Source organism: Equus asinus, chromosome 6 (assembly GCF_041296235.1).
Source record: "Equus asinus isolate D_3611 breed Donkey chromosome 6, EquAss-T2T_v2, whole genome shotgun sequence".
In the NCBI taxonomy this organism is placed as follows: Eukaryota; Metazoa; Chordata; class Mammalia; order Perissodactyla; family Equidae; genus Equus; species Equus asinus.
In genome coordinates, this window is record NC_091795.1 from 71,671,010 (window position 1) to 71,692,842 (window position 21,833).

Genomic DNA, 21,833 nt, shown 5'->3' on the forward strand with positions numbered 1-21,833 from the left:
CTAACCAGCACACTGAGTGCATAATCTAAATTATGTTTATTTTTTCCTGTCACATTTAGAATCATTTCCAGGCATATTTCCTGGGTTTAATTTCCACTAAAAAATAGTAAAATCTTGCAATTCTTTTACTGTGTAAGCTATCTCCTCTTGATCAAATCTTGTCCATATCCTCTTGGAGCATCCTAGCATCCGATTCTAGTTGTAGGAGTGAAGGCATGAGGTAGGGATGGGGCATCTGGAGAGTTAGCACCTCTTTGCAAGGTGACTACTGCAGGCTCTTCAAGCTAGGCTGTACCAGCCTTCTCAAACACAGCTGGGGGACTGTGGAGACTCAGCAGAATTTGGCAGGGTAGTCTCACTTGGATTCATTCAAATCCACCCAAAGTTCCAGGGCCTCATTCTTTCCCAGTAAACGCCCTCAGTATTCATGGAGAGCCGGTGAGCCTGCAAATTAAATTTATATAGTAATTCTGCTACCTGCAGCATTGACTCTACACCTGATTTTTGCAACCTTACCCTGAGGCTCCAGGAAATAAGAGGTTCTTCTGGGGCACCTATTAAACCATGTGTCCTCTAATGGTCCTTGAGTTTGTCGTTTTTCTTTAAGCTCTCTTGGGCAGTCCAGGGGCTTCAAAAAGTCAGAAAACTTGTAACTGCTACTGCCATTGCTGCTGCCGCAGCCATCCCACACCCACAAAACTGGCAAATGGAATCCCGCAAATATTCACCACTGGAGGAGCTCTCGTCACCTGGAAATGCCACAGAAATATGGCTCTGCCTCCCGCCTGCCTTCCAAACCTCCCACCAGTACTTCACCTTTGGGTAACTTAAATCCTGCCCAGGACCTGAGTGAGCTTCAAGGAAAATACAGTTTTTAGCCATTGATACTGTGCAGTACCGAAGAACATAGCAGAGAAGTGGGAAAGGATGCCTACAGCCAATCAATGCCCAACATTTCATCTACACTTGAGGTCCATCCTGGGACCACCTCTTTCCCTCACCCCAGCCAAGATATTGAGATTCCTGTTTCTAAGTGTAGCTCCCCTACTTACTAGCTGTGTTACTTAACTTCTCTGTGCCTCAGGCCTCAATTTTTTCATCTGTCAAACGGGCATAGTAACGGCACCTACGTTGTAGCGTTGTTGTAAGTCCTAGGCTCCTCCATCGCGGTGTCAGTGAGCCAGTACTTCTCTGGGAGTGTGTCATAGTCCATCAGGTGAGTAGGATTTCCTATAAACCGCCGACGGCTGGTAAAGGCTCTGGTCATAAACTCCATGAGGTCTCGCGCGGGCAGGTAGTTGTCCTAACTGCGGACTGGCCGGTGCTCGCTCCAGCGGCTGGCAAGGATCTGGACGGATGGGGGGAAACAGACTGAAGAAAGATTATGCTCCCAGGCCTCCCTACCCAGCCTTGTAAAGGTGACGACAGGGAGGGGTGCGTCGGTAGGTAGTTTAGGGGCCTGACCTCGAATTGAACCCTGGCTTTGCCACTTTCCAGAGTGAGGACCCTAGGCGAGTTAATTTACTCAGTTTCTGCTGCTGTAAAATGGAGCCGATGATACCGACTGCCCCATCCCACCTCTAAGGCTTGCGGCGAAGAGGAAAGGCGATCGGGGATCCCAGAGCCTGGCTCGGCAAGCGCCTCGGGGGTCTTCCGCACCCTGCCCGGCTCAGGGCCCGGGCACCGTCCCAGACGCCGGCCCGGGGAGGCGCGCGCTGCCCGCGACCCCGCGCGGGAGGGGCGGGTGGCCGGGGCGGGAGGCGGAGCCCGCCGGGAAGACGAAACCGAGAGCAGTGCCCGAGCCGGCCGGACTTCCGCGGGCAGCAGCGGCGCGCCGAGAAGCCCCTGTCCCGACCCGGAGCGCGGCCCGGGCCTGCGCGGAGCTGCGGGGCCGTCCCGACCTGGGGACACGATCGTGTAGCGCGGGGGCAACTGAAAGCCATTTTCTCCCCGCGAAGAATTTCTAGCAGAGTAAGTAACGAACCGCTCAGGCCGGGGTTGGGGGCAGGGGAGCCGGGGGAAAGCAGATACGCCCTCCACCTCGACAAACAGACGGGGAGCGCGGAGGCCTGCACTGCCCCCCCCCCCCCCCACTTGGCTGAATAATACCCAGCCCAAAATCTCTTGCCTGGACGGTACCAATTGTTTCCCGATTGCCCGGCCTTAGCCCCCGCCCCTTTCTGTGCCCCGAGCCCCAAACCGTAGCAGCGGGAGGGTTCCTTTAGGTCAGAACAGGCCACTCCCCTGCTCAGACCTCCCCAATAGCTTCCCATCTCATCAGAATCCTGTAAACGGTTATCGGTCCCCAGGCAAGGCCCCTGCTCCCTCCACTCTCACCACAGAGGCCTCATTGCTGTTCTTGGGGCACTACCAAGCACACTCCTGCCTCTGGGCCTTTGCATTGGCTGTTTCTTCTTCCTGGAAAGCTCTTCCCCCAGATAGCTGCACGGGCCAGTCCCTCGCTTTACCCTGCACTTCTTCCAGTGTCACTTTAGCAGAGCAGCCTTCCCTAAACAACTTGAATATAAAAGAACCGTGTCCTTCCCTCACTGTTCCTCTTGCTCTGCTTTGATTTTCAACATGGTACTCAGCACCCTGGGGCATTTTTATGGGTTTGTCCATGTTCCTCCACTAGTGAGTTCACAAGAGCAGGGTTTTGTCCACTGGTATAACCCTAGCACCCAGTACAGAATAGGTGCTCATTAAATATTTGTTTGATGAATGGCAATTCATAAATTATCCTTTGAACTCCAGATTAATGAGACTTCCTATTGCCTGTGATTTCTTTAGTATAAAAATGAGTTGCCACATGGAAGCTAAAGGTACACTCTCTGCTGTCACTTAGGAGCTTAGAATCTTGGGCAGATTATACTCTTGTTCTTCAGTTTGCTCATTTGAACCTGAAGATCCATAACACTCGACCTGTAGTTTATTCATTTCATTAATCAGATACTAGTTGACTGGATGTTGTATGCCAAGCATTGTGCAGGCCCTGGAGAGGCTGGCGGTCTGCCGGAAGGGAGCAGAGGCACAGCCACAGTAACTTCTGGGCATGAGTAAGATGGACACATAACATTTGTTAGTGATTGTGGTGATTTCTTTTAGGAAAATGGTAACATGGAATTAAAACAAGATTTATTTAAAATAGTTGAAAAGAAACCTGCTGTTTCTTTTCTTCCAAACTGGTAAGTACTTTTTCACACATACCAATTCAGCACCTTATTAGTTTACCCATTTATGTCACTTAAATTCAAACTGGCTTGTCATTCTGATGATCAGCAGTTACTTAGAGTTAAAAGTGCTGAGGATCTAGAGCATTTGATAGGTCTTCAGGTGAAATAATTGCTGAGGACTCTTCCAGAACTGCTGTTCTCAGATCTATGACCCACTCCAATTGGGTGTGTGGTCTCGTGATTGTGACTAAACCAAATGACACTTTGGTTCCTGAAAATAATGGTAGTCTGCGGATCCTTATCTGAAACTATTGGGCCAGGTGTGTTCCTGTATTGAGAGATTTTTGGATTTTAGAAAGGCAGGGCAGCATAATTCCTGTCTATTATATGATGTTCTCAACAGGATTTGGGGGCGACACTCTGATAAAACACATTTCTGCAGGGAAATGTGTCAATAGACAACAGTGTCCTAAAGACTCTAAATAACTCATGTCAGTTCAGGTCTAGACAGCGGGCTACAAACCCACCAGAAACAAAATAAAACTCCGTATTTAGTACGTTTTGGATGTTGGAATTGTAGACCCGAGCACCATTGATGGAGGACCAGTGGTGTGGGGGACTCTGCTGGATATTTTTCATCTGATTTACTCCTTACAACAACCAGTGGATCGGGTTTTCAGATTATGAATCAAAGGCTCAGAGAGGGTCTAGCCCAGATCTGTGTGGCCCTAAAGCCGACCCCTGTCCTCACTCGAAGCAGGAATGTGAAGGCATTGCCTTTGCTCAGACTCCGGGCACTTCTAGCTCCTCCTTCTGGCCACCACCATTGCTCACCCAAACCACTGCAGCAGCGTCTGCTTGGTCTGCCTACTTCTGCTCATGCTCTGCTCCCCTTTCCACACCCGGCCCGCAGACTCTGTTCTTTACATGGCATCAGAGTCATCATTTAAAACGTAAACCCCCCCACATCACTCCTCTGTTTAGAACCCTCCAATAGCTTCCTATTGCAATTGGAATAACATCCACAGTCCTGACCACGACCTACAAGGTCTCTGTGCTGTGTCACCTGCCCGCCTCTCTGACTCATTTCCTACACTTTTCTCCGTGTTCCCTGTGCAGTGCATCCCTTTGACCTTTTTGGTATCCTTTCAAAGGCTGTGCTGTTTCCTGCCTCAAGGTTTCCTCTGCCTGAGATGCTGTCTCCTATATCTTGGTATGATGGACTTTCTCATCATTCCAGCTTTATTTCACTATTACCTCCTAAGAGAGGATTTCCCCTGACCACTGTGTCTAAAACTACTTCCCTCATATCTCTCCCACACCTGCCAATGCACCCTCTATCCTGCACTGCTATTTAATTTCATCATAGCATTTCCAGCCATCTGATCATCCTATTACTCACTCCTTTGTTTGTTTCTGGACATGGTCATTTTCTTTCTTCCCTCAGTGGAATGCAGGTAGGGACTTGTTCTGTCCTGTTCATGTCTGTATAGTCAGTGTCAGAACAGTGCTTGACTCATGATAAGCATTTACTGAATGAATGAAGAAAGAATGCACAGAAAACAGCAGATGAAGAAAAGGGAGATGGTGAGGAGGTTTAAAGTGGAGTATTTAATTTTAATGAATCATTTTCTCATTTACCTATACACCGTCTAAGTGTTCAGCATTTACCACTTGCCACTGGGTGTTGGTGATACAAAGGTGAGTAAGACATAGAACCTGCTCCCTAAAGAGCTGACTGACTCGTTTAAAAAGCAGTTGGAGCTGTGATGGGAGCTGGGCAAGGTGGAGTGACAGGCCCACAGAGAAGTACTAGCTGAGCCCCAGCCTCGAAGAAGGCTGTGTTGATCCTCACAGATGAGTGGGAATTGCGTGGTAGATAGAGGATGCAGAGATTGCATTCCAAGCAGAGAGAAAAGCACATGACAAGTCTTGGAGGTGGGGGAGATCTGGAGATATTTGGGTATTCATTTGTTCATTATTGAGCCCCTATTATGAGCCTGGTCTCTTCCCTCTTGTAGCTCATGGTCTCTTTTGAAATACAGTCAGTTAAATAAGCAGTTGCAATAAAGGGGACAAGAGCTGTGGTAGAGGACCAAACTAGGACCTCTTCTAGGGTGTCTGGGAAATGACATTTGATCTGAGATCTGTAGGAAGTAGGAGTTGACCAGGCAAAGGCAGCAGAAGGGGTAGAGTCAGGAGCATTTCAGGAGGGAGTGTATTGGACAGAAGCAATTGTGAGTCAAGAAAGAGTCCATGGTGGAGGCATGCTTTTGAAAACCATCATTGTATATGTGGAATTTAAAGCCACAAGCCTAGAGGTGATCACCAGGAGAGTCAGTGGAAGTAGACTAGGGAAGAGATTTAAGGACTGGGCCCTGGGACAGTACAATATTTAGAAGAAGGGAAGATGAAGGGGGACCAGGAAAGGAGACAGAGAAGTTTGTGAAAGAGGCGGAGAACCAGGAGAGTGTGATGTCTCAGAGATCCAAGCTAAGAAAGAAAGAGGAGGGGGAAGGGAATGAGAAACCACGTCTATTTCTGGTTTAAGGAAAATAGACAAGGACTGAGAACCGACTACTAGTTTTAGAGATGGGTAAGCCATTGGTAACCTTCACAGGAACAGTTTTGATGGCTTCTGGGGGCTGCATCATTGGACTGATCTTTAAAAAAGATCACAATGTGGCTGCTATTAAAAAAATGTACCAAGAAGTGTTGGTGAGGATATGGAAAAATTGGAACCCTTGTGCATTGCTGGTGGAAATATAAAATGGTTCAGCCACTGTGGAAAACAGTTTGATAGTTCCTCAAAATGGTAAACATAGGGGGCTGGCCCCGTGGCCGAGTGGTTAAGTTCGCGCGCTCCGCTGCAGGCGGCCCAGTGTTTCATTGGTTCGAATCCTGGGCGCGGACATGGCACTGCTCATCAGACCACGCTGAGGCAGCGTCCCACATGCCACAACTAGAAGGACCCACAACGAAATATACAACTATGTACCTGGGGGCTTTGGGGAGAAAAAGGAGAAAAATAAAATCTTAAAAAAAAAAAAAATGGTAAACATAGAATTGCCATATGATTCAGCAGTTCCTCTTCTAGGTATGTACCCAAAAGATTTGAAAGTAGAGGCATGAACAGATATTTGTACATCAATGTTTAAAGCAGCCTTATTTACAATAGCCAAGAAGTTGAAATAATCCAAATATCCATCAACAGATGAATGGATAAACAAAACGTGATACGTACATACAGTAATATATTATTCAGCCTTAAAAAAGAAGGAAATTCTGACACATGCTACAACATGAATGAAACTTGAAGACATTATGTCAAGTGAAATAACCAAAATCAAAAGGACGAATATATGATTCCATTTATATGAGGTACCTAGAAGGCAAATTCATGGAGAGGAAAAGTAATGTTGGTTACCCAGGGCTGAGAGCTTGGGGAAATGGGAAGTTAGCGTTTAATGAGTACAGACTTTCTGTTTGGGAAGATGAAAAGAGTTCTGCAGAAGGATTGGCAGTGATGGCTGCACAACATTGTGAATGTGCTTAATGCTTGTGAATTGTACACTTCAAAATGGTTTAAGGGATAAATTTCATGTTATGCGTATTTTACCACAATGAAAAAAAAAGTAAGAAAAAAATCATGATGGCTGCAGGGGAGAGAAGGCATTGCAGTGGTTGTGACAACTGGTTCTGAGGTTCTTGCAGCAGTCCAGCAGTAAGATGGTGACAGCTGGAACCAGGATGGTGGCTATAGACATGATTGAGAAGTAGAAGGGTTTGGGGACAGGACTGACTTATGGACTATAAGTTAGGGAAAGGAAATGTCAAGGATGCCTCCTTTTCAGACATGGATGGATGGTCAAGTCGTTTTCTAAGAAAGGAAACTCCAGTCAGCTTAGGGGACAATCATAAATGCAGTTTGGGATCTTTTGAGTTTGAGGTTCTTTCAAGATGTCTAAGTAGAGATGTTGGATAGAGAGATCTGAGACTCAAAGAGAATGATATGTAAGATATGAGATATCATGAGTGATAGGTAAATTTTAGAGTTAATGACCAATAGTTGATCATTGAAATTATGAATGTGAAAGAAATCACCTTGAGGAGAAAGCATAGAGTGAAGAGAATAGGATCTTTGGACCAAGCCTTGGGGGACACCAGCGTTTAGAGCCTAAAAAGATTAAGAAGTGCTAGGAAGAAAGCTTGGCCATGGGAGAAGGAAAATCAAAAGAGCTTTCCAACAAGAAATGAGAGATTAACAGAGTCTGCTTTCTGTCTCTATGGATTTACCTAAACATCTATGGTTGTTTCATAAAAATGGAATCATACAAAATATGGCCTTTTGTTTCTGGCTTCTTTCATTTAGCATAATATTTTCAAGGTTTATCCATGTGGTAGCATGTTTCTTTCTTTTTCTTTTTAAAGATTGGCACCTGAGCTAACAGCTGTTGCCAATCTTCTTTTTTTTTTCTCTTCTTCTTCTCCCCAAAGGCCCCTAGTACACAGTTGTATATTCTAGTTGTAGGTCCTTCTGGCTTTTCTATGTGGGACGCTACCTCAGCATCGCCTGATGAGTGGTGCCATGTCTGTGCCCAGGATCCGAACTGGCAAAACCCTAGGCTGCTGAAGCAGAGCATGTGAACTTAACCATTCAGCCACAGGGCCGACCTGTGGTAGCATGTTTCAATATTTTATTCCTTTTTATGGCTGAATAAGATTCCATGTGTGGATATACCACATTTACTTTACCATTCATCAGTTGATGGACATTTGGTTCATTTCTGTTTTTTGGTTATTGTAGATAGTGCTGCTATGAACATTTCTGTATAAGTATTTGTTTGAAAACCTGTTTTTCAATTCTTTGCTTATAGACCTAGGAATGGAATTGCTGGGTCGTATGGTAATTATGAGTTTAAGTTTTTGATGAGCCACCAAATTCTTTTCCATAGAGGCTGTACGATTTTCTATTCCTATCAACAATGTATGAGGGTTTCAGTTTCTCCGCATCCTCAACAACACTTATTTTCTTTATTATTATTGTTATTGCCATCGTAGTGGGTGTGAAGTGGTATTTTGTTGTGGTTTTGATTTGCATTTCTCTAATGACTAATGATATTGAGCATCTTTTCATGTACTTGTTGGCCATTTCTGTATCTTCTTTGGAGAAATATCTGTTCAAGTCCCTTGTCTGTTTTCTAATTGGGTTGTCTTTTTGTTGTTGAGTTGTAATAGTTCTTCTATTCTGGATACTAGACTCTTATCAGATATATGATTTATAAATATCCCATTCTGTAGATTTTCTTTTCATTTTTTTCATATTGTCGTTTGATATAGAAATATTTTTAATTTTGATGAAGCCCAATTTATCTATGTTTTCTTTTGTTGCTTGTGCTTTTGCTGTCATAGCAAAGATCCCATTGCCAAATCCAAGGTTATGAAGATTTACCCTCAAGTTGTCTTCGAAGAGTGTTATAGTTGGGTTTTTATATTTAGATTCTGTATCCTTTAGATTTTGTTTATAATTTAAATCGTTGCTTCTGTCTCAGTCCAGTGAGACTCATAAACTGGGGTCATAGTTACCCAGGTAAATTGTCCTACAATTGATCTGAAAATTGCAAAGGGAGGATTTGGGGGGTTTTATAGGAGAATCTATTTCGATGCAGCTAAATCCTTCATGATTTCATCAACTTCACTTTGTGTATATACTCTTCACCGTTTTCTTCTCAACATAAAGAATTCTAATTCCACTCCAGCGGCCTTTTTACCTTCTCAAGTAAGTGGACAGACTTGCATTTGATGCTCAGTGGAAGCAGAGAGCAGTTGTAGAGAAGGGCGCCTTCCTTTTTTGACCAATCGAGTTTTGAAAGTTGAAAATTTTGAAAAAATTAGCTTAACTGTGCTGTTCGTGAGAGAGAAAGAGATTTTGTAAAAAAATTTTCTCTGGTTTTATATGGGGACAAGATAAGTCGTATAGAGGAGATTCTTCTTACTCTATTTGGTCTCTTAAATTGGATTGGGAAAATCAGATTAAATATGTTCCATGAGTGTCACTTCTTTCAAACATCTCTTCTATTGTAGGTTACTGGAAGAAGAAATGGCCAGTCATCTTTCACCAGGTGTCTTCATAGAAGAACTTAATAAATATCGTCAGAAGCATAATGTGGTTCTTGATTTTCGGGAACTGTCTAAGACAGGACCTCCACATGATTTAACGTAAGTTGCTATAAAAAAGGGCATATCCCTATAAAATATAAACTGAGAGAATGGCAGTCTGGCACAATTTTGAAGTCAATACTTTATCTCTAGAGTAAAGTTGCTGCAGAATTCTTTGAAAGTCCTCTTGGCATAAAGTGGTAACTTCTGAGTACTCCAGAGAAAAAGAGGGTCTAAGCCTTTGCATCCTTCAAGATGATGTGCAATTTGGCTGTTTAGGGTGACTGTTTAAATTTCATTTTGAACATAGGTTAAAAATCTTCAAAGGTAGTCCTAGGAGTCAGTGGTGATTGGAACACTTGCCCTTAGATAATGCATGAGTTTTATAATACTTTGTGAATATTTTCTTTGCAATCAGGTTTACATTTCGAGTTATAATAAATGGGAGAGAATTTCCGGAAGCTGAAGGTAAATCAAAGAAGGAAGCCAAAAATGCTGCAGCCAAAATTGCTGTTGAAATACTTCGAGAAAACAAGGTGAGTAATTGCCCTTTTTTGCTAGTAAAAGGGAATTCACAAATATAGTTTATATTTTTCTCTGTGAGAAAATACTCACGGACAGAGTAAAGCCATGTGCAAGTTCCTTTACATTCAGAAGTTTAGTTCAATCTTTTTTCCTGTCTCCATTTCTGTAGAACCCTGCATGAGAGGTACACCTAGGAAATGGTGGGCAAAGTTGGATAATACCTATTCAGTGTGCCAACAGCAGTGACACACTCTGAAGTTGAACAAGAGTGGAAACAGTGAGAAATGAGCTGACAGGTTCTGGCAGGAGTCCCTCCACCTGATTGAGGGAATTCAGTGGAAAAGGATAGAGATGAAAGTGATTATGAGGAGGAGGATGTATAAGAAGGGCAGATAATGAAGAACCAACACACATATAATTGTATCCCTGAAGATGAGAACAGAGTAAATTGTACATAAAAAGCTATCTGAAGAGATTTCAGTAGAAAATGTTACTGAAATAAAGACCTGGATACAGATTAAAACAACTCAACAGATACAGAAAAATACAGAACCATCAAGAGCAACATCAAACCTGGGGAAAGTACTGAGCTCCAGGGATGGAGAAAGAATCCAACAAGTGTGTAGGTAGAAGAAGGAAATTATTTTAAATGTAAAAATGAAAAAAAGTATCATGCTGTCTACAGCAACGTTAAAAACCAGCAGACGGTGGAGTAGCAGCTGTAAAATGAGACAAGAATTCATTTTCACATGGGACAAAAGAGGATCATTCTCAGATATTGAAACTTTTGGAAAAATTGAGCTTTCAGGATGCTTTACTGGGGGCCGGCCCCGTGGCCAAGTGGTTAACTTTGCAGGCTCCACTTCGGCGACCCAGGGTTTTGCTGGTTCAGATCCTGGTTGTGGACTGAGTGCTGCTCATCTGGCCATGCTGAGTCAGCATCCCACACAGCACAACCAGAAGGACCGGCAACTAGAATATACAACTACGGACTCAGGGCTTTGGGGAGAAGAAAAAAAAAGATCAGGGACAGATGTTAGCTCAGGGCCAATCTTTAAAAAAAAAAAAAAGTACATTACTCACATTTAAAAAGAAAAAAGATACTTTCCTGAAAAATCTTGCTTGAAGATGTCACCCTTCTAGCCCAAATTGAAAAAAATAAATCAGGCAAAATCACAAGTTCATAAATTGTTAATGGGCCAGAAAACCACGTCAAGAAGTTAGAAAAGGAACAATAGAATACCTTCTCCCTAAAAAGCAGAAGGAAAATAAGAACAATAAGGGCAGAAATTAATGTAAAAGAAAATAAAGAAACAATAAAGAAAATTAATAAAACCAAAGTTCTTTGACAAGATTAATAAAGTAGAAAAACTTTGGAGAAGATTTTGTCAGATTAAGCATAAAAGAGGTGTGGATAACAATGAAAGGAATGATGCTATTATATCTATTATATTCATCTTTCCCATTAAGTTGTGATCCAGGATATGGCTTTACATCAATATTTGTTATCTTAGTTTTTGAGATTTACAAAGGGTAAGCAAGCTGGAAAGTGTTATATTTTGTATGGATAAACGAGAAAATTGAGGGTTTTTTTTTTTTTATTAATGTTATGATAGATTACAACCTTGTGAGATTTCAGTTGTACATTATTGTTAGTCATGTTGTGGGTACACCTCTTCCCCCTTTGTGCCCTCCCCCCCCCCCCCTTTTCCCTGGTAACCACCGATCAGATCTCCTTGTCAATATGTTAACTTCCACCTATGAGTGGAGTCATATAGAGTTCGTCTTTCTCTGACTGGCTTATTTTGCTTAACATAATACCCTCGAGGTCCATCCACGTTGCTGCGAATGGGCCAATTTTGTCTTTTTTTATGGCTGAGTAGTATTCCATTGTGTATATATACCATATCTTCTTTATCCAATCATCAGTTTCTGGGCATGTAGGTTGGTTCCAGGTCTTGGCTATTGTAAATAATGCTGCGATGAGTATAGGGGTGCAAGGGACTCTTGCGATTTCTGATTTCAGGTTCTTAGGATAGATACCCAGTAATGGGATGGCTGGGTCATAGAAAAATTGACTTATTTTTTTCCTTACAAAACTATGAAAAGGAAAATGAGTGATTCCTTTCCTATTGTTAAAAATCTATTCTTGTGGATTTTTCTGGTACAGGAAAGTATATACTTACACTTTTACTCAAGGCAATATAGTAGGAAAATACATAAAATCTAAGTTGTCTTTCAAATTATTCATTTAGTAATTATATTAGACAAAATAGAGTTAAATCTTTATTATCATCTAACTAAACAAGATTATTTTCTTCTTGGTAGACAGTTAGTTCTTTACCACTGCTGACGAAAGATACTTCAGAAGAACTTCCCAAGAATTACATAGGCCTTATTAATACATATAGCCAGAGGAATCAACTCTCTCTAAATTATGAACAATATGAATCAAGGGATGGCGGGCCCAAAAGGTGAGATGTCGTTCGACTTTTCCTTCGGTTTCATTGTATCTAAGTAATAGAGTGGGCTTATTTTCATGTCTAATTTTCTAGACATATTTGTCCTTTTCTATACATTCTTTACTGAAGGTTTTATATGATTTATAGGCAATTGGACATCTTCGTAATTAAAATATTAAAATGATTAATTGCTGAAGACTTGGGACCCGTATCCCATAATTGATCAAATCTGGATAATCCTTTTTTTCTGAGGTATATCTTGATGGTTTAGTCTGCAGGAAACCTAAGAGAGTATGGGGTCTCCCTGCTTGAGGGATGTAGAAATTTCTCATCCCGGAGATCACAGTGGCAGTGGCTGTGTGAAAACAGCTCTATCACGCCTGCAGGATGACTCTCTTTCCACCACTGTCAGATTAGAGAGCTGTTTGTCCTTCAGATTTGATTAAATAATGTCACTTTATGGACAAGTACCATGTATTGAAAGTAGTGAGTTTTCGCCCTAGACTATGAGGGGACCAGGGTCTGAGGGATCTACTAGAGAGGGACAGACTGGAGCTTCAGGTACCGAGGACGTCACCGGTGAGCTCAGACTTTGGAAGTGAGGATAAAGAATGGATTGGACCTGGAAAAAGCAGAAAGCGAATGAGCATGAGGAGGATTGTTTCTCAGCTACAGTCAGTCAAATGAGAGAGAAGAAGAAAATCTAAGTGGTCGACAGTCCTAACAGCCACTTTAGGAAAGTGCCCTTTGAATTTGTTCAGCTATTTGTGTTTTACTTTTTACTCTGATGGCTTTTATTTAGGCCAGAGCCAGGAAGAGAATAATGTGCTAATATTCATTGGAATGAAAGACAGATTTTCCTTAACTTACAGTAGGACTACATCCTGATAAACCCATCATAAAGTGAAAATATCATAAGTCAAAAATGCATTTAATACACCTACCCATCATCACAGCTTAGCCTAGCCTACCTTAAACATGCTCAGAACTGTCACGTTAGCCTACACTTGGGCAAAATCATCTGACACAAAGCCTATTTTATAAGAAAGTGTTGACTGTCTCATGTAACTTATTGAATACTCGACTGAAAGTGAAAAACAGAGTGGTCATCTGGGTACAGAATAGTTGTAAGCGTGTCAGTTGTTTACCCTTGTGATCCCATGGCTGACAGCGTCACGAGAGAGTATCATACTGTGTATTGCTAGGCCAGGGAAAGATCAAAATGCAAAATTCCTAGCATGGTTTCTACTGAACGTGTTTTGCTTTTGCACTATTGTAAAGTCAAAAAATCCTAAGTTGAACCATCGTAAATCGGGGACCATCTGTAGTCAAAAGTGAATTCTGTGGGTTAATCTCAATAAATTAAGAGGCCATTTTGTTTTTCTGTAGTGCACCTCTTTGGTTCCTTTGAATTAAATGCTCTAACATTAGATACCTAAAAAAGAGAAGTCTATTTATGGGGTGCCTGGGAAAAATAGAAGCTATAGAAACGAACGGTCACTCAGCCCAGCTTTCTAACTCTCCCTTCAGGGCCTAGCAGAGAAGATTCATCGTGGTTGGATGTGTTTCCCTCAATGGCAAATAATACTTGAATAATTTTGTGATTTTATATATATAAGATTCCATGACATATATTACCATGTCCATTGCTTTGCCAACTTAAATATAGTTTTTATACAGTTATCCAAGTGTCCTTGCCTAATCACAAATGTTCTTACATCTAATATGAGGAGGGTGTGGACTTCAGCATGAGGTCTTCACACTGTGGGGATTTTCTTAGGTGTTTTGTGCACATAAGCAGGGGGCAGAAAATGCTGAAAAGTTGGAGCAAAACCCATGCTTTGCCCATCCCCTCCAAAACTGTACTCTCATTGTTTCTCCTGTAGAAGCCCCACTTTCTTTCTCATCTGGCTTTTTCTTTCCCATTTGACCATCTCTGAAAAATTCACTGGATCTCTCTCTTCCTCCTCTGCCTCCATATCTTTTAACCTTTGGGGAATTTAAAAAAAATCACCATTTAATGCCTTTGTGCCAGATCTTTCAATGAAGCAAGAGTTAGAAGTTGCCTGGAAGATGCAAGCTGAGATGTCAGCTAATCCTGGTTATTCTGGCAAATTGCTCAGCCATCTTATTGATTAAATTATACAAGATATAAAATATAAATATACCTTTTAATTTGTGTTATATTAAGGCCTTTTTGTTAATATGTGGTTTTTTTTCAAATCGTAAGTTAGATTCGCTGTTTTTTGGTATGTGGGTAAATACGCTCCGTCATTTCCCCTAGGTTTCGTTGTAAATACAAAATTGGATGGAAAGAATACCCTATTGCTTCAGGTTCCACAAAACAGGAGGCAAAACAATTAGCCGCTAAACTTGCCTATGATCAGATATCCTCAGAAGGAAGCCCAATGGTATGTACTGCCTTTGGATTTAATTTTTATATTTTAAAATTGCCTCTGAAGTTGATTTGAGGTTTGACTCTGTTTACATGATGCCTTGACAGCCAATCACATAGCGGAAGGATTCCTTGATTCTCTGTCCCACCGATGAGCCGTGTATTAATCTCGTAATTGTGTGTGGCTGTGCATTTGGTAAATGTGGGGAAATAGACGTGGTGATTAGTTGGCACACAGAGACTGAGCCCCTGTCGAGGAGTAACTTAGTTGCGCTCAAACCTGCTACGAGGCACTCTGTCTTTCAGAAAGCTGACCCACTGTCTTCTGGTTCTTGCTCTCCTGCGTCCAATGACTTCAGAGGAGACCCTTGCAGGACAAGCTCTTCGTAAGTATGGATAAGCAACTGTGATATGGAACAAATTCACATTGCTACCCGAAAGAGAAAAGTTTTATGAAAATGTTTAATGTTTAAGGAGAACTTAGAGAAAGAGATTACTGATCAATGAAAAACAGACAGAATTCATAAACTAATAGTCATCCCCTTTTCTTCTAGTGCTTATGAATCATCACCTGAAAATGGCTTCTCAACAAATTCATGGGAAAGAAATTGTGACAGCAACGGTTTAAACAATTCTTTTCCATCTTATATGGTATAGTATTGATCTCTCAGCTTCCTAGTTTATCTTGTTTTTCTTTGTGTTTTTGCATTTAGAAATGACCCCCAGTCCCCAACCGTAGTTTTTCTATTTTCATCTCAGGCATTCTTACTAAATAGTAGTATTTGGCAGTCTTTTGACTCTCTCCTTTCTTTATTAATCCCCATTCCTCACATGCAAAATTCTTCCACTCTTCAATCTCATCTTTCTCTCCCTACTCACCTTCATATTTTCCTATGTTCTTAGGCGCTTGCTTCTTACCTTCTACCGACTGTACAGTACTTCAAAGGTTGATTGATGTACTTCTGCTTCTGTTTCGAAAAGTCAGAACTAAACTTAAACTAGAACCTAAACTTAAAAATCAGGTAATTTTTGTGGTGATGATTAGTGTTACAAAACTACCCTCTTTATAAAGAACTGCAAAAAATCTATAAGAAAAAAATAAGCAACTCAGTAGAAAAATGTGCAAAAGATCTGAACAGACAATTCAGAGAAGAGACACCCAAATGGACAACAGCTATATGAAAAGATGCTTTATTTCATTAGTAATCAAGAAAATGAAAATGAAAACAACAGACACCGTTGCAAACCAGTCAGATTGTCAAAGTTTGAGTCTGGCAAAACTAAGTATTGGCACAGCTGTGTTCCGATTTTAGCTATTGTACACTGCTGGTGGAAGTACAAATCTGTACAACCATCTTGGAGACAATTTGGCAATATCTGGTAAAGTGGAGGGTGTGCATGCTGTACTGCCAATCAATTCCATTTCTGGTGATGTCTACTAGAGAAAGGCTCAGATGTGTTCACAGAGAAACACGTCTAAGCATGTTCTTTGCAACATCATTTGTAATAGGAAGAGATTAGAAAAAATATAGTCCATTAACAGAATGGCTAAATTAATCATAACATAGTCATCATGCTATACTGAGGCTAACAGGGGATATGATCTAAAGAAATCTTAATCTGATGCTCCCCACTCTGTGTCAACATATTTAAATTGGTAAAAAAAAAAAAAAAAACCCACAAAGCCTACCAGAATAAAAGTGCATATGAATCAACTAATTTTTTAGAGACGGTGAAGACTTCTCTTTTTGCTAAATATTAAAATGATTAATTTGTGCTAAAAATGAAAAAATCAGCATGGCAGTTATTAACTGGTGATCAGATCAGAAACCTTTGGGGAAGGATTTGAAACTAGATCCCTGGGCTCCATCTGCGTCTCCATTAGCCCTTCGATGCTTGCGATGCACACGTTCTTGTGGAGATCCACTGGCCAGGGGATCGTCAGGGAGGCCGTATTCTATACCCGGAGAATCAGTCCTGCTGCAGAACGTGCCTTACAGTTGCGTTTTTTTGTCCTTCCTGCTACTGTCTGGCTGCTGTAACATGAGAACATTAAAAAAGCCAAGTAAACTGAGAAGCAGGACTTGATGAAAGTACACAGACTGATGAGGCTGTTGATCTTATGGACAAAGAAATGTGGCCACAGAGCCATCTAGAAGTACAAGAGGAAGGATAGCAAGAAAAAGCAAAATAATTGATTTAATCATCTGATAGGATTTTCCATTTTCTTTTGTTATAGAGCAGCCGCAAGAAGCCAGCAAGGTGAGTGTCATTGTGCGTTGAATGTATTTTGAAATGAAGTTTTATTTTAAACTTAGTTTGGGAGCCTAATTTATTAAGTCTTCAGTATTTGTAGCATTTTGGATGCCTTTTTGAGTGGAGTTTCAGAAGTAGAAAGCATGGTTAAAGATCACAAAAACTTGAAATCTACAAACAAATAATTTTAACTATGTAGAGAAATCTTTGAATGTACGCACACACTGCACTGTGGACATGAAAGCCTATGGGGATATTGCTAGAGTAATTGGTTAAGGCATTATTTTGGGCAAGGCTGACAGAGGAGGTGGGTTTGGAGAGGAGTTTTTCAGAGAAGCGCATTATTTTGCAGACAAGCAGGCAGGGTAGAGATGGTGTAATAACTTGGATAAGAAAAAAAGAGCAAATGTTATATAAATTATGGCGAATTGATTTCTTTAACTGAAGAGAAAAGCAAGAATGTAAACATAGTGAGATGGCAGCAGGAGCCGTTATGAGCCACCAGTATCTTCTGAACTGTAGATGATGTGTTGAAGAAAGATGATTCCTAATGTGGGTGATTGGATAGAGAGAAGAGAGGTCTGTGTGTGAGATGATCAGCCACCAGCCACGATTATAGTGGCAGTGAGGAGGGATGAGGAGAATGTGTGAGACAGACTGTAAAGGGGTGGACATAACTTGAGGGAAGAGAGTTGCAGTAACGGGGTGAAGGAGAACAAAGGAGAAAGGATTTGAAGATTGTTCCTCGTGGATGAGAGGCAGACAGGAATCACGGCGCTGATGGTGTTAAGGAAGTTGAAGACTCAGAGGCTTAGAGGGAAGATTGGAATTTAGACATATTTAATTTTAGGTAGCGTTTGAACTTCCGGTTGCAGGTGGCTTACCACCAGTAAGGAATAAAGTACAAAGGAAAAGCAACCAGAATGAGAGTGCAAGGAGATCTCTTTCCTGAGGTTTTGAGTCTGGCGGGAGAAAAGGAGAAAAGCACGCCAACCATAAATGTGTCAAGGCAAAGAAAAGGAACCAGGAAAGGAATGAAAAACTATTAGAGGACAGAGGAGAGCCATAAGTATATTGTTTATAAAGAAAAAGGTTAACACTTGCTAACCTATTATTCTAATAGTTGACTCGAAATATAAAAAGCCTAGTGCATGGCATAAAACATACTCTAAACAAATTATACTTGATTTCAGTTTTTTATTTTAAAGCTTCAGTACATAGTTGTGTATCCTAGTTGTTAGTTTTAGTTCTTTAGGTGAGGTGCAGTGTGAGCCACAGTGTGACAATAGACAGTTGGGTGGTGTGGTTCCACGACTGGGAAACGAACCTGGGCCATGGCAGTGAGAGCGCTGAATCGTAACCACTAGACTGCCAGAATTGGCTTGATTTCAGTTTTATTTGAATTTTACATTCTTCTCTTTACTTTTAGAAGTTTGGCACCTACTTTCAGTTCTCCTGTGCAAGAAACAAATAAGTATACTGTGGACGAGAGGTAAGAGGGAAAACTATAAAAAAAGAATTTGTTTAAAAATATGTTTGCTCATTCAACAAAAATTTCTTAAGCGACTGTTGGACATCAGGCAGGTTAAATTAATATTTCTACCCAAACAGTTTAATTGTTTCAGCACAGTCAAGCCCAGAAAGGATCATGTCTCTTAGAGAAGTAAAGTTTAGATGAATCCAAATGGAATGTGGTAAACACAGATCTTTGTGAGGCTTATGTGGATTTCTCTGACATCTTTGGAAGTTTTTAATATTGAAAGCAAGTATTCCTATGAGCTAGTTATTTTTTTCAAATAAAGTACTCGTGCAGGAATCAGAATAGATCCACTTGGGTCTATTTTCCATTTTCCAGCTCCATACCAGATTTCCCTTTGAAAAAGGGCTCCTCTTGTGGTAGATGGTGTGTTCAGGTTTAAATAAAATATCTAAAACAAAGGAGGCTTGTTTGCGACAGAGGGACATTGAATACAAGTTTTGAAAAAACAATAAAGAATCAACAACTGTTTAAGAGGAACCTAATATATTAGGTACCTGGCACTGTACTGGGCGTTGGATTTATAGCAGGCACAGATAGGAACAGCTCCTGCCCTCCTAGAGTTTTGTAGGGATTACGTGAAAACGTCTATAATTACAAACTATGATCAGAGGTCTGAGAAAAAGCAATGATGTCGTAAGAAATGAAAACAAGACCCTTGGGTTTAGAGTGAGGGATGAGACAAGGCTTTCTCTGGGGTCATGTTTGTGGGGAGGCTGGAAGGATGAGTTAGCACAGGGAGGTGGGGAGGCTCTGTGGAAAACGCAAAAGAAGAGCGTGTGGGAAGGTGAAAGTGGGAAGGGCGATGTGAGTGTTCAAGGAGCAGAGAGAAGGCCATGTGCTTGAAGTGCAGTGAGCAGGGACACAGTGCCACGCACAAACTGGAGAGGGAGGCAGGGCGGAGGGAGAGGAAGTGGAGTGTCTAGTTAGCAAGGGACTGCAGGAGCCTCATGGAAGCCTGGACTGGTGTGAAGATGCTGGAGATGGGGAAAGTGGGCACGTACCAGTGATATGTTCTGGAAGAAGAATTGGCAGGGCTTAATGATGGCGTGTGGGCCATAAGGGAGAGGGGAAAACCAGGTGGTTCCAAACATAGGCAGGCTTAGAGCACATGCTCATTTCTCTCATAACAACTTGGTGGTAGCTATGGAACATAATATGGTGCTTTTTGCTAAAGTCTTACGCTTATGATAAGATTCTTTATTATGGCTTTTGTACAGACTGGAGTTGACTGTGACTCCCAGGGGTGATCTGCTATATTGGGAGGAGGAGGCAGAGGAACTATCCTTTGTGATTCAGGAGTTTCTGTGAAGTGGACCCTTCTTATTCAGAAGGGGAGAGTCATGTTTGTTATACAGTCCGTTTCACCAGTGACATTAAGGGAAAGTGGAGGGGTGGCGGGGCAGGGAGGGTGGCGAGCATTGAACCTCAGAATGACACTGGCTTTTATCTTTTAAGGTTTATCAAGGATTTTAGAAGTATATCAGAAATTGGCTCAGGTGGATTTGGCCAGGTTTTCAAAGCACAACACAGACTTGATGGGAAGACTTATGTTATTAAACGTGTTAAATATGACCGTGAGTAAGTAGTAAATGTTTTGGTTTTTTTTGAATGGGAAAGTGTGTTGAACCTGCACTATGCTTTTTTATGTACCTCTCTTCCTCATTAGCGTCTTATTTATTTTTTCTAGTCCTCCTTAAAAATGTCATGCTACCATCAGGAGCTTGGCTTACTCTGAAATGATTTCACTTTACTATAGTTATTTCCTTTAACAAGGGGATACACCATTGGTCATCTTTTTGAGGCTATCTTGATGAAAACTGAAGTTATAGAATCATTTGGCTTAAGATGACCTTTGAGATTTTCTAGTCTCATCTCCTTATTTTACAGATGAGGAAACTGAGATCCAAAGATAGGAACTGATTTGTCTAAGGTAAAAGCTAGTTGGTAATTGTTCTGCTTGTCTATTGTTGCATAAAACATGACTCCAAAATGTAGTGACTTAAAAACAAGTTATTGTTATCTCTCATGGTCCTATGAATTGATTTTGCTCATCTGGGCCATTCTTACTTAGGATCTCTCATGTATTTGCGCTCAGGAGTCATCTGAAAGCTTGACTAGGCTGGACATCCAAGATGGCTCACTCACATGGCTAGCAGTTGATGCTGGCTGTGGGCTGGAAGTTCATCTGGGACTGTTTAACAAAGTGCATCCACACGGCCTGTCTATGTAGCCTGAGCTTCTCGCAACTTAGTGGCCGGGTTCCAACTTAGCGGCTTGCTCCCCAGAGCAAGTCATCCAAGAGACCAGGAGGAAGCAGCAAAGGCTACTTTTGACCTAGTCTCAGAAATTCCAGAATGTCACTTTCTCTGTATTATGTTGGTTAAATAGGTCACTAAGGCCAGCTGAGATTCAAGGCTGGGGTGGGGTGGAACAAATAAACTCTACCTCTCAATCTGAGGCCTGGATGCACGTATGGGAAGGGAAGGAATTGATGGTGACCATCTTTGAATACTATCTACTGTGGTAGCAGGTAGAGATATAGAACTCATCCTCTGGAATGCCAGTCCACTGTGTTCCCATTATAACCCATTGCTTTCCATGTTTGTTTATGTATTATCTGCCCATCCCCTACCTTACCAGATAATAGATCTCCTTCAGCAAAGAAAACACCTAGGAAGGAGATCTTAAATCACGTGTTCACCAATCTTGCTTGTTGATTTCTGGCAATTTCCATGTGTAACTTGGCCAGACATCCCTCAAGGACTAGAGAAGGAGAAGGAAAATGACATGAGCAAAGGAGAAGCAGGCATGGAGTCCTGGGTGCTCTTGATCCTAATCAAACAAACCCACTTTCTATCCCATGGACACTACCTTGCACTTGAAATATCCTTATACCTACTTGGCATCAAAACAAGTCTTTTTCCTTCTCCATTGTTTTGCTTGTCAGGAGTGAAGTACTGTTCCTTCCATTCCATAGCATTTTTTATTTAATGGTAATACTTGATGATGATAAGAGTGCAATGTCTTGGACATTTCTAGTGGTTTCATAAATTGGTACAACACAGTTAAAAATATGCTTGTAAATATTAATCTGGATCCATAAAAATGTTTATATACTTTGACCCATGGGTTTCCTGTCTGGGAACCTATTCTAAGGAGATTATCCATATTATGGAAAAAACTATATAAGAAGATATAAATCACAGAGTCATTTATAACAGTGAAAAATTAGAACAAAATGTCCAACAATAAAGAAATGATTAAGAAATGTTTTGTTCTTCCTCCTGATCAATGGCTGTTTTGCAGTCATTAAAAATGAAGGT

General features: G+C 41.3%; 2 protein-coding genes across 3 annotated transcripts in view; one reads left to right on the forward strand and one right to left on the reverse strand.

The window, feature by feature from the left end:
- CEBPZOS (CEBPZ opposite strand) overlaps nt 1-2,417 on the reverse strand; it is a 47,388-nt gene extending 44,971 nt beyond the window's left edge. Inside the window, exons 1-2 of one of the 2 annotated variants that reach the window (XM_070512254.1) lie at nt 2,338-2,417; nt 1,131-1,348 (exon numbers count right to left, since the gene is read on the reverse strand). The gene's annotated coding sequence lies outside the window, so the exon portion shown is untranslated. Of the gene's footprint in view, nt 1-1,130; nt 1,741-2,337 lie in introns of those variants that run through there. The other variant, XM_070512255.1, reaches the window with a different exon arrangement.
- Nucleotides 1,751-21,833, forward strand: part of EIF2AK2 (eukaryotic translation initiation factor 2 alpha kinase 2) — a 34,187-nt gene continuing 14,104 nt past the window's right edge. Inside the window, exons 1-10 of the mRNA XM_044772243.2 lie at nt 1,751-1,971; nt 9,258-9,392; nt 9,751-9,868; nt 12,186-12,331; nt 14,604-14,730; nt 15,021-15,100; nt 15,269-15,365; nt 16,954-16,976; nt 18,400-18,462; nt 19,966-20,088. Coding sequence (XP_044628178.1) covers nt 9,274-9,392; nt 9,751-9,868; nt 12,186-12,331; nt 14,604-14,730; nt 15,021-15,100; nt 15,269-15,365; nt 16,954-16,976; nt 18,400-18,462; nt 19,966-20,088 — 896 coding nt within the window. The 5' untranslated portion in view covers nt 1,751-1,971; nt 9,258-9,273. The remainder of the gene's footprint in view (nt 1,972-9,257; nt 9,393-9,750; nt 9,869-12,185; nt 12,332-14,603; nt 14,731-15,020; nt 15,101-15,268; nt 15,366-16,953; nt 16,977-18,399; nt 18,463-19,965; nt 20,089-21,833) is intronic.